The 27,682-nt window shown below is 39.6% G+C and overlaps 2 protein-coding genes across 12 annotated transcripts in view; both read right to left on the reverse strand.

Annotated features, from left to right (window-relative positions):
* KIF21A (kinesin family member 21A) overlaps positions 1–7,485 on the reverse strand; it is a 93,721-nt gene extending 86,236 nt beyond the window's left edge. For 6 of the 7 annotated variants that reach the window (XM_032220961.1, XM_032220958.1, XM_032220963.1 and 3 more), the window contains exon 1: positions 6,792–7,485. In XM_032220961.1, the coding sequence (XP_032076852.1) occupies positions 6,792–6,835 (44 nt within the window). In that variant the 5' untranslated portion in view covers positions 6,836–7,485. The remainder of the gene's footprint in view (positions 1–6,791) is intronic. The other variant, XM_032220957.1, reaches the window with a different exon arrangement.
* Positions 7,486–15,281: 7,796 nt separating this feature from the next.
* Positions 15,282–27,682, reverse strand: part of ARFGAP3 (ADP ribosylation factor GTPase activating protein 3) — a 35,402-nt gene continuing 23,001 nt past the window's right edge. For all 5 annotated transcript variants that reach the window (XM_032220854.1, XM_032220853.1, XM_032220851.1 and 2 more), the window contains 7 exons: positions 26,038–26,163; positions 23,930–24,052; positions 22,095–22,235; positions 20,337–20,460; positions 19,451–19,541; positions 16,893–17,014; positions 15,282–15,982 (listed from right to left, as the gene is read on the reverse strand). In XM_032220854.1, coding sequence (XP_032076745.1) covers positions 15,965–15,982; positions 16,893–17,014; positions 19,451–19,541; positions 20,337–20,460; positions 22,095–22,235; positions 23,930–24,052; positions 26,038–26,163 — 745 coding nt within the window. In that variant the 3' untranslated portion in view covers positions 15,282–15,964. The remainder of the gene's footprint in view (positions 15,983–16,892; positions 17,015–19,450; positions 19,542–20,336; positions 20,461–22,094; positions 22,236–23,929; positions 24,053–26,037; positions 26,164–27,682) is intronic.

Below are 27,682 nucleotides of genomic sequence, written 5' to 3' on the forward strand. Positions count from 1 at the left end.
GGTGTTTATAGTGTAGGTACAAGATAACAATGGTAAAGGCTGAAGTGGTAGAAAAATTGATTTTAATCAAACACTCATGTTTGCCTGCATAACATTAAAAACTAGAGTGGGATAATCCAAATTACGATTTGTGTCCTAATGTCAAAAAACTATTAGTAAATGCAATAAAATGCCCTTCTTTGTAAGTTAAAATTCAAGTAGTATTACAAATATGGACTAATTATCAAATAATATGTATTTCTTTTTCTTAAAACGTTTGTTGCAAAAATTAAACTAGCAACTTTTCACTCATGTGAGTGAAATCCTCATTATTACTGAATGTCTAAATCTTTATTGTAGAATTTACAATATATTGTTGGGTGACTGAAGCCTAAATCCTACACAAAGTTACCAAGATACAGACAGATACAGACAGAGATATATAATCTTTTATATCTGCTAGAAACTTGTCATAATAAAAAGTAAGTGGAACTTAGGAACTTGTCTGGATGCCAACACTTGCATCTTTACAAAAGGTGATTGAAAAATTACTGAATTATCTGCAGCCCACTTATAATTGCAATATATAAAAAGCAAAATTAATTTTTAAAACTATGAAGTTTTAAAAATAATTATCAGTTAATAGATAATATTATAATTATCAGTTAGGAAATGAATTCAAATTGTAACAAAGCAATGTAATGCAAACTATAGGATAAGAGTAGGAAGCAGATAAATAATAAATGGAAATTGTATGAATGTTGAGAAATCATTTCATACACAAATGGATGAAAATGTGATTAATGTGATAAGTAGTCAGAAAGATGGGCAGTATAAATATCCCAAAACAAATGAAATATTTGAACTGGAAAAAAAAACTGAAAACAATTACAATGTTAACAAAAGTCTCTTGTTTCATAAAGGACACATGATACCAGATGTAGCTTTTTTGTAATCAAACTCACAAAAGTGACCTTGTCTATCATTTTTTCAGTTAGAAAAATGAAATGTTTTGATATGTAGGAGTGTGGCACTAAATATAAAGCTAAATATTTCATCTTAGAGTTTATTCAACATGCAGATGCACTTCTACTTATTTCCCCTTCCCCGAGATCTCTTTTCATTGGACAAAAGAGGAAGCCATTAATAAAGCATTTCATTGATTCATTGATAAGACTGGTCAGTTATAAAATTCTTCAAATTTTTTTTCTGTATTAATAAAGAGTACTAAGAAGAATAAATAAAATAATAAAGAATAAAAAACTGTATTAATAAAGAGCTATCTGGAAGAAATACCAGCAGTACCTTTGAGTCAGTGGTGGGATTCAATTTTTTTTACTACCAGTTCTGTGGGCATGACTTGGTGGGCTTTGCTGGGAAAGGATACTATAAAATCCCCATTCCCTCCCGATCAGCTGGGACTCGGGAGGCAGAGAATAGATGGGGGCGGGGCCAGTCATAGGTGGTATTTACCGGTTCTCTGAACTACTTAAAATTTCCACTACTGGTTTTCCAGAACTGGTCAGAACCTTCTGAACACCACCTCTGCTTTGAGTATAATTGTAGTTCTATTTGTTTCTCCATATTTGCAAGTATTTAAATGTCAGTAAATATTTTCCCAAAACGCTGACTGTCACACTTGCTATGCTATCTTGGCATATTGTACATAATGATGAGCTAATGTACCAGATATTCCTGTTGAAGAAATTGTGAAAACTCCAATAAGCCTTTAGCAAATACTCTGCGCACCCAATGTCCAAATAACAGAAATTGACTTGTCTTTGCATAATTAAGAAATTTGAAATTATCATTTGTTTCAGCTAAAATATTTACCATTTCCTCCCTGCTTAATTAAATGTTGATTTCAGGTGCTCTTTTTAGTTACCTTTAGTAAAGAAGTTATTTTGGTATAATAACTGTTAGTTTGAAGTGAAAATAAAAATAATTATAAAGAAAGTTGCAGAGCCATTTTAAAAAAATATGAATGTTATGCCCCCTTCCTCTTTATGTACATACAAAGCAAGTTTTCGTACTAACACAGTCATACATGTGTGATGTGTAAATTTAACATTGAAACATTTTAGGCAACCCATTGTACTCCCTCATTTGTTCATTATCACCCTTAACACCCTTAAAAATGAAGTTGCAAAGTTTCAAAACTTATTGCAGTATAGACCAGAAGCTGTTTTTTAAATTTTATTGATTTACTTCCACATCCAAAGAATCAGACCCATCTAATGAATTTATTTGGATCATAGCCTAGATACTGCTCCAATTCTAGCAGCAAGAAACGAAAGGTCATTAAAAGTAGCTTATGTCATGGACTTATCACAGTTACCCTGCTACAGCCCCATTTTACATTAAGAATGCTGGATTCTGCTGGTTAATAATTGCAATATAGGCTTTCATATTTGAAGAATGCTGGATTATTATTTTGGTCTTATTTCTTACAATAGTCATGTGCATCAGAATTAGCCAGTAGGGGGGAAAAAATCTAAGCAAATGATAGATATAACCCCTTTTAAACCAAAAGGCATTGGTTGTTACATCAGCCTTAAAAAAATTATGTGTCTTCTACATGAAGTTCCCATTGACATCCCATTGTTTTAGAAGGCTGTGATGTGGCTGCAATGATTAAAGATCCTTCGTAGTGAGAGGAATGGGGGAGACAAGTAAAAATAAATAAATAAAAGCACAGCAATTAAAGTATCGAAGTGGGCAAGAGACTATGGGTAGAGGATTTCTTTTTCCTTCTGGCTTGCTTTTCACTCCACTCCTCTTTTTTTTTTAAAGCATGGCAATTAAAGAATAATGCGGGCAAGAGAGGATGGAAGGATGATTCCTGCTCATGGTTGATATGTTGAACTATCTGCCCCTATCCCTCCCTCTTTAAAAAAAGAGCCGAGGTGGCGCAGTGGTTAGGGTGCAGTACTGCAGGCCACTTCAGCTGACTGCTAGTTCCGCAGTTCTGCGGTTCAAATCTCACCGGCTCAGGGTTGACTCAGCCTTCCATCCTTCGAGGTGGGTAAAATGAGGACCCGGATTGTTGTTGGGGGCAATATGCTGACTCTGTAAACCACTTAGAGAGGGCTGAAAGCCCTATGAAGCAGTATATAAGTCTAATTGCTATTGCTATTTATTCTCTTTCTTTTTTCTTTCTCTTCCTGTAGGCAGATGATAGGATTAGAAGTCAGACAGGAAAGAAAGAAAAAAACTTTTTAATATAGGGTGATATGATTAAAAGCTAGAGTAAGAGATTGAAAAAAAGGGAATGTTAATGTATTGCATTTTTAGTTGATAAAATGGAAGTAATAAATGAGAAATAGGTGGAATAATAATGATAGATTGTAACTTAATATAGATGTGTATTATTAATGGGAATTTCACAAGTTGATTGAATGTAATAATGATTCTCAATTTGATTAGTTTTCTTTGCGTTGAATGTTTGGCACCCGGATGCCACACTGTTCACGCATTGATTTGATATTTTTATTTTAAAATAATAATAATTTTTTTTTAAAAAAAGATCCTACTTAGAACTGTATGTAGGTTTTGCCCATTTTTGTCTGCTTTTGCTGCTTTATTATATCGCTTTGTCATATTTTTTTCCTGGATTTTTATTTTGTGAATTATTAAAGCTGCTGGAAGTCAATGGTACACAAATTTTATTATTATTAACAACATGCATGCTTGATTATAGACAAAAAAGCAAAAAAAGTCTTCTGGAATGAACAAACTGGTTACACGCTTCAATGAATGCTAGTCATATCAAATGTAAAAGAAATACTCTGCAATATTTCATATACATGAACACTGATGTACTGTTTCTTACAGCCTCCACACTTGAGCTTTGGCAGTGACAATATAATCCTCTTTGGAACATTTCAAATGCAATCACTCTAAGGATAAAAATCTATCATCCCGTATCAAGATTATGTATTTCCTTTAGCATCCTACCTAGTTACAGAATGAGTAATATCTTTTGTGGGCCCTCAGATAAATGCACGTGAGCTCAGTGCCAAGATAAACGTGACACTGTCACATCACTTTGGGAAAAAATAAAGGCTTAAGCATTCTCCGAGTTTCATTTCACAGTTCACTGGGCGTTGCCCTTTCATGCAGAAGAAATGCTGCCAAACTCCTTTGCAATAAAAGCATTATCAAAAGTCAGTAGTGTTATCATGATAATTCTGCAACATCCATCACACCCCACTTTTAGGCAATCCTATGGATGTTTGGAGATGATACCACAATGAAAATTAAATCTGTGACTTGGAGCAGGATGACTCTATTGTGGTAACAAATCCACCCCAACAACTCATTTTAACTCATGTTTTGATTATTATTCCACATGATAAAAATATAGATAGAAGGGTTGTGTCGTAAACAATTTATTACTTCTACACAGATTACACTAAAACTACAAGTGCTTAAGATGTATGTACTGTAATGCAAAAAGGAATGAATCAGGTCAGGCAATGCTATGCAAGCATTTGGGAACAACACCGTGGCTATAAAAATGGCATGGCACTACAAAAGTCTTGATAAAAAAACATTTGCTGCAATGCCCTGAAAACTTTTTGCATTCAATATATTTATTCTGCTCTCAGTTCATTTACTTGTCCTCCTCAACTAATATTTTCATATATAGAATGAAGCAGAATGATATGTTTGGGCTAATATCCATCCAACCTCAAATCTTGCAAATCTGAAATAAAAAAAATGGTGTAATACAGAGGTGTCAAACTCAAGGGTGCTTAGATCTAGCACATGGGGCTGCCCTGGAAACAGAGAAGGATCGGCTCGTGGTGCCTTTTCCAGCAAAAATGTAGCTCAGGAGGGCCACATTCAGCCCTTGCGAGCTCCATTTTCGCTGGCAGAGGATTGCAGGAGGCTGTCGCAGCCGAAAACAGAACTCTGGAGCCCATTTTCACTGGCAGAGCGCTCAGGCCACCACAGAAGCCCCCCCGCCCCGATATGAGTGATGTCGAGCTGGCCACGCCCACTCCGGCCCCGCTGAGTTCAAACACAACCCTGATGCAGCCCTCAATGAAATTGAGTTTGACACCCCTGGTGTAATACCTCCCTTCAGAAATAAACCACTCAACTTGAATGCATCTGACAACCACCAAGGGAGGGAATAAATCTGAACCTTGTGCCCTATTGAATTTCCTAACAGGTACCAGTCAACATTATATCCAGATGTAATTGAAGAACCTACAATTAAATATTCCACCATTTCACTTGTTAAAAATCAAACAATGAGTTCTTAGCAAAAAAAAGAGAGAGCTGTTTAGTTTTTGGAATGTAGGTACCGTAATTGTTGGCATAAGTCTACTTGATGGGCAAGCTTTACTATAAACACGCCATTAATTTTTAGTGCAGATGAATGATGTTGCAATTTTCCATCATGAATAAAAATACTCACATGCTCCTCCCTGGTGTTTTTTGCAACTACAACTACCAATCCAGTTAAAGCCAATTTACTAGCACAGGCCTGTAAGAACAATCACATCACTAGAGCTTCAAAGTCCCTTGAATGCAATTCAGTGCAGTGTACAATATACACTGTACATGATGAGAGCAACATGGAGTGGAACAGTGAGTGTTAGAATACCCCTTTGTTTGCATTTCTGCAGACAAGGCCCCAAATTTAAGTTCCTCCCTTTTCCCTAGCGGCACACACCTCCCTGTGGAGCAAACCTAAAGTACCCCTCCCCAAATTCCTTCAGACACAGCAAATACACTTTCTAACCCCAAATGCACAATTGATAAAGGAAACTAAACGCCTTCATAGTAAGGTTACAGACCTGGCTTATAAATATCCAGACAATCACTAGAAGGCAGGAAAAACAGACTCCAATTTTCTACAGTCCTCTCCAAAATGTCTGGATTTTTTTTTAACAGCCTTGATAACTACCTTAATCTTAATAATAAGCATAATAATTCTTTATTGCCAGTGCACCTAGAAGAAAAGCCACAATTTGGAGAAATGGGGGCAGCTTTCCTTGAGATACAAGCCCTTCCTTGCAGCATCCTAGTTCTCGGTTGTTGTTGTTGTTATTGTTTTTTTAACCAAGGGCGCGACTTCCACGACTTTGGATTGAAATGTTTTCAACTCTCCTCAGGTCGTCTTGCAAAATGGTCTCTTCTTCTTCTTACCTATCTTCCCTTGCCAGGCCGTTAGGTAAGCCAAGGAGCATCTCGCCAGACAAAGGTAAAACTTCATGGGCACCAGCATGGAAAATTCAACACCTTAAACCAGAGTTCTCCACCTCCCTTGCAGGCCTGCCTCCCCCAAAAGCCCAACTCCCACTTTGCCCACCCGGGACCCCAATTCAGCTTTTACATACATAACATACATGCATACATACAAATACATACATACAAATACATACATACATGCAGTATATCACAGGAGTACACTCCCTCACATTTTGTAAATACTGAAGTATATCTTTTCATGTGACAACACTTGAAGAAATGACACTTGGCTACAATGTAAAGTAGTGAGTATACAAGTTGTATAACAATGTAAATGTGCTGTCCCCTGACAATAATGCAACACACAGCCCTTAATGTCTAAACTGCTGGCAAGGTATACTTAAAATATTTACAAACTGTGAGGGGGTGCACTCACTTCTGTGACATACTCTACATACATACATCATACATATATCATATATACATACATACATGTGTATGCACACACACACACACCTTATTTTTTGCAAACTCCCGCTGCTAAGACCCTTTGCAAGGTAAAAAACCCGAGAGGACCCGAGCCCTTCCAGCCCGCGCGCGGCTCTCACCTGACGGCGACACGGACGGAGCTCTCGTCTGGGCCGGCCGACATGGTTCAAAAAGGCTGAAGCAAGCAAAGGCTCGGAGGGGCATTCAGTCCAAACAGGCTTTGTAGGGGTGGATGGGTGGGGGGGAAAAAAGACCCGTAAATCCAATGTCTTGTAACGTGCACACACACCCGCCCCCCAAAAAAGACCGCCCCGCGCGCCTCTAAAAAAGAAGAAGCGCTTTTAAGGAGGGGGGTTTGGTTTTTGCTGCTACTGCAGCAGCGACGGTGGCGGCTGCCTCCGCTTCACCGCCTCCTCCTCCTCCCCTGCTGCCACCGCCACCACCTTCGGCTCTCTCCAGCCATTTTAGGTGAATGAATAGGTGCAGCGGCGGCCGCGAGAGCTTCTCGTACTCCGCCCACTCCGGCGCTTTGCAGCGCTTGGACTAGGAGGCGAGCAGCCGGGTTTTCTGCAAAGCCGCCGCCGCCGAGGAGGAGGAGGAGGAGGAGGAGGATGCGCACCGGGGACGGGAGCAGCCGCAGCGCCAGGGAACTGCGAGCGGCCGGCGGCTCTCGCTCTGCTTCCCTCCAGCAGCCGCAGTGCGAAACGAGGCCCCTCCTCTTGCCGCCTCGGTCTGTTCGCTTTGCGGCGCCCCGGCGAGCTTTGCCATCACCGTCGACGCCGCCGCCGCTTGCTCCTCCTGGCAGGGCGGAGTCCCGCGCTGCCCTTTCCGCGCCGGCGCTGCGGGCGGAGTCGCGGCCGAGCTGGCAGGTTCGGCTGGAGCGGCTCTCTTGATTTTGGGGGCGCGGTGCGGCCTCCTCCTCTTTGTGGCGAGGTTGCTGCTGATTTCTAACCCTTTCCCCCCCACTCTCTTTTTTTCCCCCATTGGAGACCACGACCTCATTTACTACTGTAGTAGTACTTGTTGCAACAGGTGGCAGCACCTACCTGAGGTTGGTTTGTCTAGGAAACAAAAACTAAAGGGAGCCACAGCTGGCTAAGAGTAGAAGGGAAAAACCACAGGGAGTCAAACAACATAGCAATAGCAATAGCAGTTAGACTTATATACTGTTTCATAGGACTTTCAGCCCTCTAAGCTGTTTACAGAGTCAGCATATTGCCCCCAACAACAATCCGGGTCCTCATTTTACCCACCTCGGAAGGATGGAAGGCTGAGTCAACCCTGAGCCGGTGAGATTTGAACAGCCAAACTGCAGAACTGCAGTCAGCTGAAGTAGCCTGCAGTGCTGCATTTAACCACTGCGCCACCTAGGTAAGGCCACACTTGGAATTCTACATCCAGTTTTAGTCACCAGGATGTAAAAAAGATGTGGAGACTCTAGAAAGAGTGCAGAGAAGAGCAACAAAGATGATTAGGGGACTGGAGGCTAAAACATATGAAGAACGGCTGCAGGAACTGGGTATGTCTAGTTTAATGAAAAGAAGGACTAGGGGAGACATGATAGCAGTCTTCCAATATCTCACGGGTTGCCACAAAGAAGAGGGAGACAAGCTATTTTCCAAGGCACCTGAGCGTAGGACAAGAAGCAATGGGTGGAAACTAATCAAGGAGAGATGCAACTTAGAACGAAGGCAAAATTTCCTGACAATGAGGACAATTAATCGGTGGAACTACTTGCCTTCAGTGAATGCTCCAACACTGTTTTAAAGAAAAGATTGGATAACCATTTGCCTGAAGTGGTGTAGAGTTTCCTGCCTAAGCAGGTGGTTGCATTAGAACAGTGTTTTTCAACCACTGTGCCGCGGCACACTAGTGTGCCGTGACATAGTATAAGGTGTGCCGTGGGAGAATTACTTTATATATAGTCAATATAGGCACAGAGTTAAAAAAAAATTTAAATTTTCTAATAGTGGTGTGCCTCGTGATTTTTTTCATGAAAAAAGTGTGCCTTTGCACAAAAAAGGTTGAAAAACACTGCATTAGAAGACCTCCAATGTCCCTTCCCACTCTGTTAGTCTATTCTAATATCCTGGAAGAAATGAACAAGTGACTTCGCTAATGTTACTAAGAAAGCTGCATGTGTTCACAATGAGTAGGCTCGGGGATGTATGTCCTTTTACGGGTAGTCCTCGACTTGCAACACTTCATATGTTCGGAGTTACAATGTATTGATGAAAGAAATGTCCTTCTGGGTTCGGCTGCAAGTGAGGAAAAAGACACTGGAGACATGGAGGCTGCTTGGAAAGATGGTTTATTGCTGGACAGGATCACATGGCTTGAGCCCTGAACAGAAAAGGTGATCACATGCTTCAATGTTGGTGGAGAAAAGAGAAGGACGGACTGAGATGCGGACTGAGAGTCCCTGGTTTTATGCCCTCTCTGGCCTTTGATCTTGATCATGTATTCTGATTGGTTGTCAGATTCCCATGGGGCCATCTCTCTAGGCTGCGTTTTGAATCCAGGTTTGGTTGAGCTCTCAGATACCATGTGGCGAGTTGGGAATTAATGTCTTAATCCCATCCCCCTGGAGCTGAAGTGGAGAACTATTTATTATGTAAAGAGACTAGCTTGGCTTTCTTAATGGCCCATTGACAAAAAGGGGAGGGGGAGGCAGGAAGCTGCAGGAAGTTTCTCTTTAAACTGTTTCTCCCTTTCACATCCAGGGAAATATAATATTCTGCCTTTTCAACATTTCCTAGGATATTTCATTTCTCTGAGAGTGGGCTGGGTGATAACTTTCCACAGTATGACCATTTTTCACACTCATGACTGCCTGAAGCGTTCCCCATAGTAATGTGATGCTTGGCAATTGGTTCATACTTATGACGGTTGCAGTGTCCTAGAGTCATGTAGTCTCCTTTTGTGACCTGGCAATGGGGAAACCAAATTTACTAATTTAAGAACTGCAGCGATTCACTTAACAAATGTGGTGAGAAAAGTTGTTTAAATGGGACAAAACTCACTTAACAAATTTCAGGTTTCAGGTTTCGTTTTATTTATATGCCGCCCTATTCCCAGCGGGACTCAGGGCGGCTCACAAACCCAAGAGGGGAAGGGAAACACAAGAACTACAAATACAAGCATTTAAAATAACCAACAGACACACAATCGAGAGGGGAAGGGAACTCATCAACCCCAGGCCTGCCGACACAGCCAGGTTTTAACGGCTTTTCAGAAGGCCTGGAGAGAGGTGAGGGTCCGAATCTCGGCGGGGAGTTCATTCCAAAGGGCCGGCGCTGCCACAGAGAAGGCCCTCCCCCGGGTAGTAGCCAGATGGCATTGGCTGGTAGACAGAACCCGGAGGAGGCCAACCCTGTGTGATCTAATGGGTCTTTGGGAGGTAATTGGCAGAAGGCGGTCTCTCAAGTACCCAGGTCCAATACCATGAAGGGCTTTATAAGTGACGACTAGTACCTTGAAGCGTATCCGGAGACCAATCGGTAACCAGTGCAGCTCATGGAGGATAGGTGTAACGTGGGTGTACCGAGGTGCACCCACAATCGCTGACGCGGCTGCATTCTGGACGAGCTGAAGTCTCCAAATGTTCTTCAAGGGCTGCCCCATGTAGAGCGCATTGCAGTAGTCCAGTCTTGAGGTCTCACTTAACAATATAAATTTTGGGCTCAGTTGTGGCCGTATGTTGAGGACCTGTACTTCTCTGTACAACAGAGAAGTACAGCAGATCAAATATCTGGCTTTTTTATTACTCTATCTTGTTTGTTTTTAAATTGGACTATGTTCACAACAGTCATTCAAGCTTTCATGTATTATGATCTTGTCAATTGCAGCTTCTTCCCCCACCCCCATCCAGAGACTCAACTGCCCTAGATTACTTCCTGATTCCAGGCATCAGCTTTAATTGAGCCCTTCACATCTATAATGACTTATCACACATTCCCAGAGAGAAATGGAAAAACTACCTGAAAAACTAGCTTCTTCAGCTGAAGAAGCGAAAGTTCTTCAAAGAAAAACCAGAAAATCCAGTTGCCTCTTGAAAAAGAAGCTTTGGGGCAACTGTGACCTGGATGACTGAGAATCTCCATAGACAATGAAAGAAAAGATAATTCAGAGCAAATGCTCTTGAAATCAGACAACTTGATTAAATTAATTTAAAATGTATGCATATTTAGTTGGAAGTCTGTTTACCTCATGAGACCTAGTAACCTTCTGTTAGGTCATTCCTACAAGAACCACTCTAAGGGAATACTTTCAATTAATGGAGATGGCCCAGAATATGATGGTTGATAGTGTCAAAACACATTGAAATGCCAAGGATCAATAGTGTCACACTCATTCACACCAACCAGGAGACAAAAGCAACTTCACTGATCTGACTTTGCTAATTTGTGACAGATTTTAAATCTCTTTGAGCCAATACTGGTTTTGTGGTGTTCAGGTCTAAAAGGATTATGTTGAGTCACTGAATGTTTATGGTTAGTATGACTAATTTACATGGCATAAAAATGCTGTTTTGGTAATTAATAAGCAGGACAGATTTTTTTTAATTCCTTTGCTATTTTGATCCCCTTCTACTCTTTCCATACTGACAGTTCCATTCTTTCCACTGATAATTCCATGTCGGTTCCCAAAGATTTCCTCAAATTGATTATATTCCACTGGATCCTCCTGACAAAGTGATTTTAAATATTCTGGCAATTTCAACTAGAGAAGCTATCTATCACAGCCTCACTGTAACCTGTATAAACAGACGTTCACAAGTAGCATTCATGAGAAAGTATCATGCTTACAACCATCTTCCTGAATTTGGTATCCTCCAAATATTTTGTAATTATAACTCCCAAGTTTATAACTGTAAACAAAACAGGTCCAGGGGTGGATCGCCTGCAACTACAATTAGTTGTTTCTGAGAAAAAGAAAAAGCTCTTTGCCCTTTGCAAAAAAGCAGCAACACATCTAGGTCAGCAAAATTCTACAAATAGAAAGTAAAAGCTTTTTGAGAGAACCTACGAAATGTTTGGTATAATCTCTGCCATGTGAAAGGAAGTATAAATTCAGTTGCATTGCATCTGGAAAGCAGCTTAAATGTGCAAACTGGTTTAAGATCACATTTTCCACTTTTTAAAAATGAAGCATTATAGCAAATTGCCAGCGCCTCAGTCCTTCTCACTCAAGTGATAAAAACCAGTAAGATAAATATTAAAGGTGCTCAAGAAGTAATGTTATTAACAATTAATCAGAGGAATAGTTTGGCCTTCAGAAGGTGTGGGTGCTCTGTTACAGGTTTTCAAGAAGAGATTGGACAGCTATTTGAGATGAAATAAGGTGGTCTACTTGAGCAGGGGATTGGACTAGAGGACCTCCAAGGTCCCTTCCAATTCTGTTATTTGATTTAAAGATCTCTTCCCTAGTGAGTGAATGAGTATGAGTGAGTGCCCTTGTGTAAATACACAACCTCATTGAGAATTGTAGTTCAAGGCCTGGGTTCCTGTTTTACAATGTAAATGAGTACCAAAAAATAAAATTGCAGCACTAGATATATCAAATCACCTCAGTGTGCATTTTTTTTGATGAACCACATCAAATTTATATTTCATAGATTTAAAAAAATAAGTGGGTACCATTTTTTTTTAGAAGTGGTGTGTCTCAATAGAAACCCCTCCCCAAAGATGCCTGATTACATTAGTCTTATAAAATCAAGATTTTTTTCCCCCAGGCATATTTTCATTATGATTTAGAATGGATCTGTTTTGTTGCTGCTTTAGTGTCATTTAATGCTTTACTTATTGCCATTATTATTGGTATTGGTATTTTATTATTTGTATGCCGCCCTTCTCCGGGAGGACTCAGGGCGGCGAACAATTCAAAGGGGAAAAAAAGGGGGAACATAAAAGACAAAATACAATAATAAAAGTAGACAACAGTCGCACAACCATACATGTCGAGAAGGGAGGGAACTCATCACCCCCAGGCCTGCCGGCAAAGCCAGGTTTTGACGGCTTTTTGGAAGGCCTGGAGAGAGGTTATTACTGGTTCTGATTTTTATTTCACCTATTTAACTATGATTGTCTTTGGACTGCATTCTTTGTTATTTACTTTTTATGGTAGATCCAGAATGTCCCATGTATTCATTGTATGCCTACATATTCCCCCTCCATTATTTGTCCTAACCAGAAATTTGAAAAAATTAAGATGATTCCAATAGCAAAAGAAAATAGGGTGTTCAACTAGAGGAATTTAAAAGGAATGGCAGACACAAATATATATGCAGGAGTGGGCTGCTGTGGGTTCACACAGGTTCAAGCAATCCTCTAACTAGGATTCTGCTCAGTTTGGCGAACCCCCAAATGCCACCCCTGGCTGGTCATGCCTACCCCATCCATCCCACACCGCCTGTCCCAGGAGTCTCCACATGGCCAGTCCATCATGCCAGGTTAAGTGTAGGGCCTGCACGAAAGCTCGGCAAGAGGGAGAAACAGGCCTATTAGAAGTTCCGGAAGTCCAGAAACAGGGCTGTTTCTGGCCTCTGGAGCTCCGGGGGGGGGGGGGAGCAGTTTTCACCCTCCCAGAGGCTCAAGTAAAGTCTCCAGAGGCTGGGGAGGGTGAAAAATGCCCCCCCCCCCCCCCGGTGCAGGAGGCTGACTAGGCCACGCCCACCATGGCCATGCCCACCCAGCAATGGGGAAGCAAACCTGTTCCTGCAATTTTTGAAGCCCACCCCTGCATATATATATGTATATTTTCATTTTAAGCATATTGCCCCCAGATTCCAGAGCAAATCATAAAGATACCTGCAGATTTCTCACCATCCACAGATTACCCAAAGTCCTCATTCTTTGCATGGAGCTTTTTGTACAATCTCCAACACAGAATATACAGTATATGAATAGCAGGTTTTTTTAGTAAGCCTGTTGCAATTCAAGTAATTAAAAACTATTAATGATTAAACAGGGCTTCATGTGCATCAACCTTGACCTTGACGTTCCTGTTTTAATATATATTGTAATTATAATTTATTGAATTACATTTTATTTAAATCTAAAATGAGAATGACACTTCACAGTGTCTCTGAAGATTTACTCAATAAGGTCAGAGGGACGTATCTGGAAGCTATAATTTTCAACATATGTCAAATTATACCATATGACGACTGTAGCAGCATATTTTTCCCTAATGGCAAATGAATGCATAGGGCAGAGGGTAAAACATTATTACTTTTATAGAGAAGTTCAATGTTAAAGAGGGTGCAGATTGCCATAATTTCTATTTTTAACCATATACACGAGAACCATCAGTAGCTGGAAGGTATTGCCATGTATTTCCAAATAATGAAAAACCAACTTATGTTTGCATAACAGTGTGTTACCTTTTTAAGTGTAGCCTGAAAGAGTATAAAATTGGTTTAGGAATATAAATTGAAATATGTGATTTCTGGTAATCTTTAATGGACTTTTACTGATCAAAACTGAAACAATGAGGTTTTAAAGATTTGTTTATAGATAAGAGATGAGCTATTGGTAGACTATTCACTGTATTTTAAAAGAAAGTGATGTTACTAAAGTTGTTGTTTATACTTGTGATGAAGAGGGAAGTCATTTCTTTATACATTTCTTTTTCTTTGTTTTCTATTCTTCCTTTCTGCATTGTGTTTTCTTTTTATTCTTTGTATTAGCTTTGATCTTTGCAATTGTAATTTTTAATAAAACTACTATTAAAAGAGAGAAAGATGAGTTGAAGATCCTGGGGCACAAATGGTTTTCCAGTGCCTTTTTTCTAGGATGTTTTCTTATCTTCAAGTCTATTTTCTGGTGGTTTCCCATCCAAAGATTAATCAGGTTTAATCTTGCAGCCATATTTGAAACAATATGAATTATGTTCTAAATAAGAAATAGGCAAAAAAAAAAATCTTCTGTATTTCTTCTACAGAATTGGCAAGTCAAATTCACAAAAATTGATACCTTATCAAATTTAAGAATTGATCAAAATCCAAGACACAAGTTGTAAAATCAAAATTTATTTTGATTTTTACATTGAAATGCCTGCTGTTCAAGGAAAAAAAATAAAATTTCTGACTCCATATTAAACATTTTAAATTCATTGTTTTAAATAACTGAGGTTCCTGGTTGTCTAAAACACAGCCACAGCCGGAAAAGTTTTTTTATGCACAGACAAAAGGTAAGAACTCTTTGTTATTTAAACATTCTATCAGTCTATGTCAGAGGTGTCAAACTTGCAGCCCGCAGGCCGGATATGTCATGCAGTGGCCACGCCCACCCATTTTAGCGAAGGGGTGAAAAGTCGTGATACATCACATGACGAGATGATGTGAGTTTGACACCCCTGGTCTATGTGATTAGATTCAGAGAGCATGTCTCCTTATTACTTTACATATACCTACAATTTATTCTTTATTTCAGACACCATATTGATTGCAATTAAGCACTTATGGAACCAAATTAAATGTGATGAATAAATATGTCAAACTTATGCTATATTAAATAAAGGAGATGTGTCTCATCTTCAGGAAACAAACTTAAATGGAAAACTAATTCAACAAAACCTATTCCAATTTTCTATTGCATCTACTTTCAGTTATCTGTTATGTGCACATCTATTTACTATTTATTATTTACTGAACACAATCTGACACAAAATTATAGACCTTATTTTTGTGCTGAAGAGACCCCACCATTATCTCTCACATAAGAATTTGCATATCTTATAGGCTTCTGCATTCCTTAAACCTTCTTATTTTTTTATATTTGTATCTTTCAACAATTACCTGTATCCCCATAGAGTGAAATATCTTAGTAGGATTAATGTCCCCCCCCCTGCCCCTAAAATAGGCACTTTTCAAGGAATTAACCGCCACTCTCCTTTTCAGAGAGACAATGAAAAGTAATTTTAAATGACCACTTATCCTCAGATTTATAAAATTGAATTAATTCTTAGCCTAGTAGTATTCTGGGAAAGTAAATAGGATTCCATATTGCTTTTTGCTCTGTTTTAGAAGCAAATTCAATGTAGCCAATTAACTTGTAGTACAATAAGGCGGGGAGGGGAGAGAAAAAGACAACAGAAATAATAAATGAATATTATGAGGAGCCAAAAAAAAAAAAAAGACTCCCATTAAAAATATACAAGTGCCAGAAATTAGGATTATATATTTTGCAGATTAAAGGGAACTTCATGTTCGTCTGCAATATAATTATTGGTAGGCATAGAAATGTTTTTTTTAAATCTTCTAGATATCCAGTCACATAAACCATAATGGTTAAGAACCATAGCGATCCTAGGGAAAGATAAAAAGAAATGAACAGGTTACATTTCTCATAAGCAAACTTGCCATATTTACATACTGAGTTTTCGTTAACTTTGCCACAAAATGAGATCTCAACTGATGTTATTTTGTATCCCTAAATTCCGAATTTACAAAACAATTTTTCAATCCTTGGAAAATTAAGGTATATTTGTTTCTGAAAACTCTACAGGCATAATTATTGGTTACCATATTTTTCGAACTATAAGACGCAACGGACTATAAGATGCGGCTAGATTTAGAGGAAAAAAAAGAAGAAAAAATAGTTTTCGGCCTCCACGCGTCGCGTTTTCACCCTCCCTGGCCCCCAGAAACATTTGGCAGGCCGAAAACAGGCCCATTTTTAGCCTGAACTTTCTGTCCATCCCATTTTTGCCAAAAACAGGCACATTTTGGCCTTCAGAGTACTTCTGGGGACCAAGGGTAAAAACATGACGTGCAGAAGGTTAGGGAGCCAAAAACGAGCCTGTTTTTGCCAAAAATGGGCCATATGGAGAGCTCAGGAGCCCGAAAACAGGCCCGTATCCAGTCTATAAGATGCACCAAAATTTGTACCCACTTTTTTTTTGGGGGGGGGGCATCTTATACTCTGAAAAAGATGGTAATTAGCTTGGTTCATAGGCAACTTAATGAAGTAACCTGAAAAAGTGTAAGAACATTTTGTGTTCATTTATTTCACAAGTGTGAAATAATCACAACAAAAAGAGTCTTTCCTTATTTTTTTTAGCTACGCAACAATCCTTCTGTGGCTCTGCATATATTCTCATTGTCAGGTTCACAGTTCTTCATCCCTTCATACCAAATGACAGGACTAAACAGTGAGGAAGATAGCATATGGGACCATTTCATTTGGGAAATATTCCAAATTCGTAAGTTTATTAACCTGAATGGAGGTCATGACTCCGTTTGCCAGGACGGAAAGCTTTCCGGCCACAGACTTCACTCCTTGTTTAAACTGAGTCATATCAGGAGCAGCAGGCAAGACATTTGAAATATTGTAATTGCCTAAAAGACAGAGAGAGATTTAAAAAAAGAAAGGTTTTGGCACGTAGCTCCAAAAAAAACCATTTGAAAGAAATAAACTCAACATGACAAATTGAATAAAGTTGATTCGTATCTAAAAGATTGTTTTATCTTTGAACAAATAGCCAGCTTCTTATGTAGTTTTTGGTCAGTACTCCTTCCACACAATAAAGCCTTTCCTTTTAAACAACCGAAGATAATATAAAATCAGAGAAATAAAGCTTGTAATAAGTCCCACAAACTGAAACATGGGGAGCAAGAGAGAGACTTTGCCTACATCGTTCCCAGGCTACAGGATGGATTCCTTCAAAGTGATCACTTTCTCTACCTTTAGATAACCCATAAAGCTTACCCCTCTTTAGCTGGGCTTTTAATGGTTAACATTTTCCTTATTTGTGTTCCAAATAATTTGCTACTGCTTTTTCTAAATTTTGCATATCTGTGCTTTAAATTCAAAGCCACCTTTGTAGTTTTCTTTGCAAAAATGGGGAAGTGGTGTATCACTTTCTTCAAAGATACTGCAACGTTCTGACTTCTCAGTGCAGTTTGCAAGTAGCCCTTGAGTAATGCCCATTCAGTCAGCAACTGTTCAAAATTACGATTGTGCTAAACAGGGAGGATTTAAGACCTGTCCATTTCTGGCTATTGCAATTACCCCACAGATTCAGGCGCTCGGATGCTTGTGATTATGATGTAATGAGCCATGATCATGTGTTTGCAATTTACAATCTTTGCATCTCAGCATTTCCTGCTGACCTCCACAAGGAAAGTCAATGGGGAAGCCAGTAGGATGTCAAAAAATGAGCCCAGCCACTTTTTTGTCTGCCTATGATCCATAGCAACTGCCCGTAATCCTAACTGCCTTCTGCAAACCCACCTGCGCTCCCTAGGCCCTGCCTGCAGCAATTGCCTCTCTATGCACCTTCCTACAGCAACTCTGCATTCTCTTCTTGCACACTCATCCCTGCTCTTTTGTGGCATCTACCCCTGCCCACAGCACCCACACACTTCCCTGCTGGCCTGGGACTTCCCTATCTTTCTGCTTCATCATCTGTGAGATCTCGGGGTTACAACAGCCATCAAGACAGCCCGAATCGCCTTTGCTGAGCAGTGCAGTCACATGACATCTCTCTTTAATGACCATTTTGCTTAGTGATGGCAATTCCAGTCCTAATCGCTGTTGTAACCCAGGGACTATCTGTACAGCCCTGAAATGTCCAGATGATTTCCCCATTCAAGTACTAATCAGATATTTTCTGCCTCCTAATCAGAAGTAAATAAATAATAAAATAAAGAGGGAGGCTATTTCATTGGAAAGTACGTTTCAGAGTTTAGAGCAGCGTTCCCCAAAGTTTGTGACATGGCATCCAGAGATGAGGGGGAATAACCCAGGCTGCACAGGAAACCCAGTTTCAAAGTTACAGCCACCGTACAGTTCGGGAGAGAAAGAAATAAAGAGTGAAATCTGATCACAGGAAGGAAAGAAAGAATGAGTGGAGGTGGCAGCCCAAAGAGCTCGCAAACAAAGAGGCAGCAAGGTAACATGAGCAACACAAAGCAACATTCTCTATTACCTTGCCATCCCACCCTCTCTTTGCAAGCTGACAGTCTAAAGGGCTTTTATTTGGCATTTTATTCAGTCAAATAGTATACACTACAGTTCCTCTTCCCATTTTCCCCACAACCAGAACTTTGTGAGATGGGCTGGGTTGGGTTGAGAGAGTGAGCTTTGTGGCTGAGGTTGGATATGAACCCGAATCTATTCAGTGCCAGTTCAATACCTTAATTGCAACCCCATATTGGGTTTTTGTATAAAAGTAAAGGCTCCCCTCACACATATGTGCTAGCCATTCCTGACTCTAGGGGGCAGTGTTCATCTCCATTTCAAACCCGAAGAGCCAGCGCTGTCCGAAGACGTCTCCGTAGTCATTTGGCCGGCCTGACCCAACGCCAAAGGGGCATGGAACGCTGTTGCCTTCCCACCAAAGGTGGTTCCTATTTTTTCTACTTGCATTTTTTATGTGCTTTCAAACTGCTAGATTGGCAGAAGCTGGGACAAGTAACGGGAGCTCACCTTGTTATGCAGCAGTAGGGATTCAAACCGCCGAAATGTTAACCTTTCAATCGACAACCTCAGCGCTTTAGCCACTGAGCCACCATGTCCATGTATATGAACACCACTAATTTAAATTCTTTTAAGTGACAATGGTGGAATGCTGCCTTGCCACTTGACTTGTGTATAGGCACAAAAGTCTTCACAGAAGTACTAAGTACTAACACCCTTAAACAAATTTATCCAGAAATGCACTGTACCTTATTTATTTCCAAATAAATACTTAGTACATTATAGTTAATAAGAATAGCAGGTTGCTTTATAAAACTGGCAATATCTGAAACTCAAGCTTTTTCCTTCCATACCTGATGGCTGTTTCTTTTGTTCTTCAAACAAATCCGCTGAGCTTATGGCAGCATTCCCAGAAAGCCTTTCTAACCGAACTCTAGCTTCATACTATAGAGAGTGAAGGAGATTTCAGTCAAAAAGAATATGTCCATCTTTCCCATCTAGAGAGTGATTTCCAAAATGTCAATCAAATCAAGCATGCAGATGTCTAATTCTCCAACATTCATAAAAAAATAGAAAAATATAGTCCATTATAGTAACCTACAAAACCTACAGGAGCTATCCACAAGGAGTATTAATCCTTCCATTCCCGACCATCCAGTCAGAGCTGAAGAAGCTTCTTGGATGAGAAGCGAAATGTCTTCAAAGAAAAACTAGAAAGTCCGGTTGCCTCTTGAAAAAAGCACCTTTGGGACTACAAAATTAATCCGTATATTGCAAAATTTAGATAACCACAAAACAGATGTAAAATAAATCCTACTCCTCTGAACAGACTTCTTTTTGGTTCTATATCTAATGAAACAATACTTACATGGGCTGCATTGAAATATTTATAGCACTGAACTTTTTCCCTGAATAAATTAATCCTTCCAAATACAGTTTAAATTCCTTATTCTGTCAAGTTGACATTGAAATCATTTTCCCCTGGATCCTTCCTCTTGATTTTTCTTACTGTTTTTCCCCTTGAAAAATTTAGATAGTAACTGAAGAAAATATAAAACATAATGATGTTTGTGTAATTCCATGGTAATGCTCAGTAAATCTCAGGAGGTCTCTAACCTTAGGAGTAGAGATGGGAAGGCCCATTCCATATCTTTTCTTATTCGGCCAATTGTATTGCAATGGGATGACATTCTGAAACCATAACCGGTGAATAATTTCAGAATGTTTGGCTATACTTACTTCAGCATGGTCTTGCTTTCCAAAATACATATCTGATGAAATAGCTTTTGCGTTGCCAAATTTCTTTTGTGCTTCATCTGTGCTTGCAGAGTTTTCATGCTCTAGTTTCCTACGAGACGATGACCTGCAAAATGTTTTAACATGGTTATATCTCAGATCAAGGTGGATCAAAATCGATGATTTTTTTAAAAAAATAAAATAAAAAATCAGATGTTTTAAATTTGATTTTTTTAAAAATCAATTTTATTTTAATAAAATGCCTTTGGAGTAAAAAAAATCTATGTAGTTTTCTATTTAAGATACATTAATAATTTAGCTTATTCAGCATGAAATGGAGCTTGGTTATGTAGCATGAGAGGCTGTTTGTTCTGCAATATTGGGACTGTCAGTGAGTCAACAGCAGGTCAGAGGAGGAGCTGCTGCGGGACAGATGACAGCTGCTCCTCAAAAATTATGATTTAAATAGAGTTGATTTAAATCAAGACTTTTTATTAGTGTTTTAAATCGTGATTTCAATTGACTTGATTTAAATCAAATCCACCCTGTCTCAGATCAACAAAGAAATTTGTATTTTACAAATATCCTTAATACAGGTAGACTTCAACTTATAATGGCTCATTTAGAAACTATTTGAAGTTAGGATGGACTTCCTAAAAGGGACTATGATCTGGTTCTGAAGGCCACCCCTTACAGTCATGTGACTGCATTTTGGGTGCTAAACAGCTGGCCTGAATTAATGGCTCTTTCCAGTATCCCATAATCACATGACTGTGATTTATATTTTGTCTGAAAACTGGCGTTTGCTCCTCTGGTTTGCTCCTCACAGCAAACCATGGTTTCACTTAATGAGCATGCCAAAAAACGGTTATAAAATCAGATAAGTCGTTCAGGTGACCTGTTTTACAACCATCATGACTTAGGACTTAATGGGCAAACTCTATTATGGCTGTAAATAGAGGACTACATTAATTGTGAATGCTATCTTCAGTGTGACAGATTCATAAAGAAAACTACTTGTTATCTAATTTTTATATTACTAATGATTATATACAAAAATTACAATTGTAAAAATTTTATGTTCAGATTGTCCTCCTCACTATGGAATCATTTATGATCAGTAATGAAAACTGAAAATAAGTGTGCAGTATTTATTATTTAAGGAATTTGGAGCTTTATATTCCCTTGATGTTCTTTCACAATCATGAATATAATCCGGTAAAACTGGAAAGCAAGGCATTTTCAATTCTGCTATAAAATCTACCCTCTGGATCAGGGATCTCTAACCTTGCCAACTTTTAAGACCTGTGGATTTCAACTCCCAGAATTCTGGAAATTGGAGTCCACAAGTCTTAAAGTTGCCAAGGTTGGAGACCCCTGCTCTGGATTGTGCATGCATTCCACTGGCCACTTCCTCATTAGAATGTTTTCCAGAGATTTCCGATTCCTATCTGCTTTGTCAAAGTATTTTGTCATATACTCATGCAATTTTCTGAAGCCACCAGAAAGCCAAATGTTTTTAGACTCTTGACTCTAAATCCTACACCCCCATTCTCATTTGCAGAGACACTAATATAACATTCAGATTTCAAATAGGTAGGTTTCTTTGTTATGTAAATTTTCATCCAAATTCTGGAATTTGAATATTCAAATTCACTCTTATTTTGCAAAGATGATTTAAAAGTGGCAGGTCAGCAAGCAAAGTAATTGACTTCATGTTTATGTTATTATAAGTGTTGATGTTTTGTAAAGAAAAGTTACCTCTCTGAATAGCTTGTAGGCTTGGAAGACAAAATCATATCAATGTCCCTGCTGGTGCTGCTTTCTTTCTTCCAGAAAGAATCAGAATTGTCATCCCATTTAGGAAAAGCACTACTTCTCAAGTCAGGTGTATCAAAATATCTGAACAATCAGGGAAAACATTTCATTGACATTTGAAGTCTACGGGAGTAAAATAGGTTATCTTTGAATCCATTCCTCTATAAGGGCATGGACTGTTGTTTTACTAGAAAGCACTGTGCTTTTAATTAGCATCCAAAGGCCTGCTTGAACAATCTAGTTTTCTCCTATTTGCTTACCCCAATTAGCTCATTATTTCTTGCCTGTACCTTAAATACTTGCCCAATACATGCATGTAGCTAATCCCCATTTCATATGTAACCTTACTGTAAGCTGCCCAGAGTCGCTGGTTGAGAAATTGAATGAATGACTTTCTCTCTGCAATTATTTCCTGATCTTAGATTCCCAAAGCAATCTAAGAGCTGCGGTGGCACAGTGGTTAGAATACAGTACTGCAGGCTACTTCTGCTGACTGCGGGCTGCCTGCAATTTGGCAGATCGTATCTCACCAGCCTCAAGGTTGACTCAGCCTTCCATCCTTCTGAGGTGGGTAAAATGAGGACCCAGATTGCTGGGGACAAAATGTTGACTCTGTAAACTGCTTAGAGAGGGCTGTAAAAGCAGTATGAAGTGGTATATAAGTCTAAGTGCTATTGCTATTGCTAAGCAACCCCAGAAGGGAGAGAGGTTGAAGGACTATAAAACTTGGCTAACAACAGCAGTCCTTTGTGGGAGATTTGCCATGGTATGCCCTCCTTGTTGCTCTCCACTGCAGCAGGTAAATGGAAATTTCCTCTATAAGGTTCTAAAATTATTCATTTTTTTATTTCTTTTATTCTGTCATTCTTTTGTTTCTGTCATTCAATCATCTTTGGTAGATTTGCAGCCATTTGAGCTGATAACACTTGCCTCATTGATGTAATGTATGCTTAAAATTTGGTCTCATTTATACTTTGTTCATAGTGCAATAAAAAGAAATAAACATAACTAAAAACAAAATTTTCTTTTTCTGCACATTTAGGACTCCATAGTGTTACTTGGCATATATGGACAACCCACCATTCCTAGCAGCCTTCCTGCTAACTACTGCAACCGCAGTATCCTTTCTGGAGACATTTTTGGGGAAAATTTAAGAGCCAAAGTGGATGTGTGGAGTAAGCTTCACAATGCTTTAAGACAAAAAAAAAACTAATTTTCCTGCTTGGGCATATTTCAGTGAATACCTTAAACCTTGAAGAACTTAAACGATTCCTTTTGCGCTTTAGTATTCAGCCAGTGGTGTGGGGAAAAAATTGCCATCACTTACACCAGAAAACACCGTCTCCTAAATTCTCCAATCCTACGTAACAAATCTACTCTAAGGAAGATGGAGCTAGGACCATTTAAGTGATTTTATGCCCAGCAGCTGAGTAACAGATCAGCGAAGTGTCAAATACACTAAGCATTTCCAGGACACCTAGGAAAAAGGACACACAACTTTTGAGTCAAGCTTGCACCTTGGTGCTATTCTACTATTTGTTTTTCCTCAAAGTGTTCATCTTCCCAATCTAGGCTAAAATCCTGAGATTTCCTGGTGGTCTTCCACCCCGGCTCTTAAACAGGGTTGACCTTTTAAATATTAGAGCCCAGGCAGTATTGCTGTTATTTGCTGAAACTCTGTATCATTAGAAAAGAAAATCTTTATTTATCTACCTTAAAATGCGGTAATGGATGCACATGTATGTTAACAATTATTTTCAAGATTTTTAAATGATTACCTTGAATTGGTACAAGCAAAATAGAAATCATCTTCATCGTTATACTTTTTTCTCGATTTTGAACTTGTTGGTGTTTCTTGCTGTATGATCTGCATATCTGAACTTACCGAATGGGAAATACCACTGGAGGGAGAAATTTAAATTTAAAATGTTATCTTTAAAAAGAGGAAAAACAAATTCAGATTCTGTTGGAATCCATCATTGGGGGTGTGTGCAGGGCAGTTTCGGCTGCCTGGAGCACACACACACACAGGGATGGAGAAACATCGTACCAGGAACTTTCCGGCCTAACGGTCAGGACTCACTATGCAAGCTCATGTAACATGAACTATGTGGGCAAGCTACGCCCACACCTGCCCCTTCTCCCCCCTCTCCCCACCCCATGCCATGCTGTAACTTTCTATTTGCTGGTTTGTAGAATGCTGTAACTTTCTATTGGTTTATTTGTAGAATGCTGTGACTTTGTATTAGTTTATTTGTACCATGTGTGATTATATATGCTTTTTGATACGCTCCTTTTGATGACGCTGTAACTAACTTTCTTAATAAAAGAGGCCCTCGAAGTACATTCGCGGCCCCTCATCCCGAGGAGTTCAGGCTGGTGTTTTCCTTTCCATTCGGCCGAGAAACATGAGCGGCCCGCCAGTGTGGTGACGCCGCAGATTCAAAAGATGCTTGATGCGCTATAATGGCAGCCAACAGAGTCCAGAACAACAAAGGAAATTTTGCAGCACAAATTCTATTTCAGACCTACTGCAATCTGCAGTATGACCCACAGAACTCCCACTGTGGTTGCTGCAGTGTGAAAAATAGTGTAAACCTAAAAATCAAGGTTAAAAAAAAAACCTATGAAAAAATATTCAACCTATTGCCCTGATGTATGATGTGCCCCTCCTATTTCTTTGGCCTTATTGTATATTGTGTCCTTTAATCACAAAAAGATTGCCAGAAAGTCCTATCTTACTCTGTGACACTAATCTTAAAGCATCCTTAAAAGTACTTTTTAAAGTTTTCCCAAGAACGTGTTGCTTGGGGCACTGTTCTAAACCTTTGATGCCTGACAAGAAGTTTAGACAGAGGGGGAGCACCCAACTCACCCTGAAGGAGTGGTGAAGGTGCTGGACTTGGAGCAAGAAGATCCAAGTACTGTACCAGTGCCCCTCTCAGCAAGGGAGCCGAGGTGGCACAGTGGTTAGGGTGCAGTACTGCAGGCCACTTCAGCTGACTGTTATCTGCAGTTCAGCGGTTCTAATCTCACCGGCTCAAGGTTGACTCAGCCTTCCATCCTTCCGAGGTGGGTGAAATGAGGACCCAGACTGTGGGGGCAATATGCTGACTCTGTAAACCGCTTAGAGAGGGCTGAAAGCCATATGAAGCGTTATATAAGTCTAACTGCTATTGCTATTGCTAAGGGAGGCTTCCTAAGGGACTCTAGGCCAGCACCTTTCCTCTCATCCCAAGAGCCAGGAGTAAAGGTGTTAAGCCAGGTGTGAAGAGACACAGATTCTAGACCTCCTTCAGCCATGAAAGCTCCCTGGGGGATTTTGGCCCAGCATAGAGTAATACTAGTTTATTTGTTTGTTTATTTAACATATGGGGATGCTACATTAGCCAGGAGACTACAATGCTAATACAGAGTAGTACAGCAGTGTCAAATTGGATTTTTCTGAGGGCCGGATAAGCATTGTAGTCTCTGTGGACCGGCTGAGGGGTGGAGACTGGACAGACGCCTCCTGCAGCACTCTGTTGACCAAAATGGGGCACGGGGACATGCATGAGTCCCCTTGGGCCCTGTTTTTTGTCTGGATGTCCTCCTGCATCCCCCGGCTGGCCAAAGTTCGTCGCGGGGGCTGTAGCCAGTCCCTTGGGATCATGTGATCACCTTTTGCGACCTTCTGACAAACAAAGACAATGGGAAATCCAGATTCACTTAACAACCGTTAATAATTTAACAACTGCAGTGATTCACTTAATAATTGTGGAAAGGTGTAAAACAGGGCAAAATTTACGTAACGATGTCTCACTTCACAGCAAAAATTTTGTGCCTCAATTGTGGCAATAAATCGAGGATTACCTGTGTTAACAGATGTCCAATGAAAAGTGCATACCTTCTACTATTACTGAATCCCATGCCAAGTCTTTCTATCTCTGTTTTCTTTTTACCAGGCACATTTAATTTTTCATCCTTCATCTGAATTTCAAGATCTTTGTAGGCCAGTCGTAAAGATGATACCCTAAAAAAGAAAAGCCCACATATAACTTATTTATCTTGCCAGAAATTTTTCTTCATAATAGTACAAAGTAATATTTTTCAATGCATAAACAGAAGTACAGGACTTAATTGAATAAAATTCCTTTCCCTATACTTCTAAAATCATAGAGTTCTACCTTTATAAGGTAAAGGTTCCCCTCGTACATATGTGCTAGTCATACCCTACTCTAGGGGGCAGTGCTCATCTCAGCGTTTCAAAGCCGACGAGCCAGTGCTGTCCAAAGACGTCTCCGTGGTCCTGTGGCCGGCATGACTAAATGCCGAAAGCTCACGGAACACTGTTACCTTCCCACTTCCTAATTTTTCTACTTGCATTTTTACATGCTTTCGAACTGCTAGGTTGGCAGAAGGTGGGACAAATAATGAGAGCTCACTCCGTTATGCGATGCTAGGGTTCGAACTGCCAAACTGCCAACCTTTCTGATCAACAAGCTCAGCGTCTTAGCCACTGAGCCACCCCCATCCTTTACCTACCTTTATAGGAGGATTCAAATTTAATCAGACTTTGTAATGAGCATTGTGTATTATTTTGCTTCTAATGGATTAGTGGTAAAGGAATAATAAAGAGCATAACAATGGAAAAACCTAATTGAAAAGCGCCACAGGGTCAAGGAGAAACAGAATGTATGGTGAAAAGCAGAATTTGAGATAATTTAAAGCTGTAGTAAGAAAGAGAGTTTCTGAACTCAAACTCCAGGGAACGGGACACATCCACAGTCCAAAAGTCAATCAGGAAAAAATCGTGGCTATATTTGTAATATTGCACAACAGAAGCAGTTTTTCTTGAAGTGGTATTTATGTTATGGCTGCCAATTCTCTTTTCTAAAATAGAGGAGAATACATGTAGCTCAGAGTAGAACTGTGGAGTCCTTGGTGCTAAGCTTGGTGTTAAATCCCCACTTATCTAGGTGCTGAAAAGGATATATTCTGGTCTTTTTGTTTTCTTCTTGATTTTTATTCTCTGTTTTGATTGGTGTGTACATTTTATCTCAATAAACCTAAAAGATAAACCACATTTTTAAAAATCTCTGTAAACCAGTGGTGGGATTCAGCGAGTCCGCACCTATTCGGGAGAAGCGGTTGTTAACTTTCTAAGCAGTTTGGAGAACTGTTGTTGTTGAAAGAAATCTCATTTTGCTTTTTTCCCACTTTACAGGCTAATCCTGTAAGGAAGGCAGGAAGGAAACATTCTGGAGTTGTTTCTAGCTTAATTTTTATTGCCCTCCTTACAGAAACTGCCTCTCCAGTTAACCCTTAATACATTGTAACAGCTAAATCGAAGCACCCATCGACCTGAGTGACCTTGAGTTGGCCACGCCCACCCAGTCACATGACATCTGAGCCCTGCCTACACAGCTGGTCATTAGGGCAGAGAACCGGTTGTTAAATTATTTGAATCCCACCACTGCTGTAAACCTAAAAAGAGAAATCCCATCTATGCATTTACACAAATGTAAAGATACATATTTTTATCTAGTTGT

The sequence above is a fragment of the Thamnophis elegans genome, chromosome 7 (genome assembly GCF_009769535.1).
Source record: "Thamnophis elegans isolate rThaEle1 chromosome 7, rThaEle1.pri, whole genome shotgun sequence".
Classification (NCBI taxonomy): domain Eukaryota; kingdom Metazoa; phylum Chordata; class Lepidosauria; order Squamata; family Colubridae; genus Thamnophis; species Thamnophis elegans.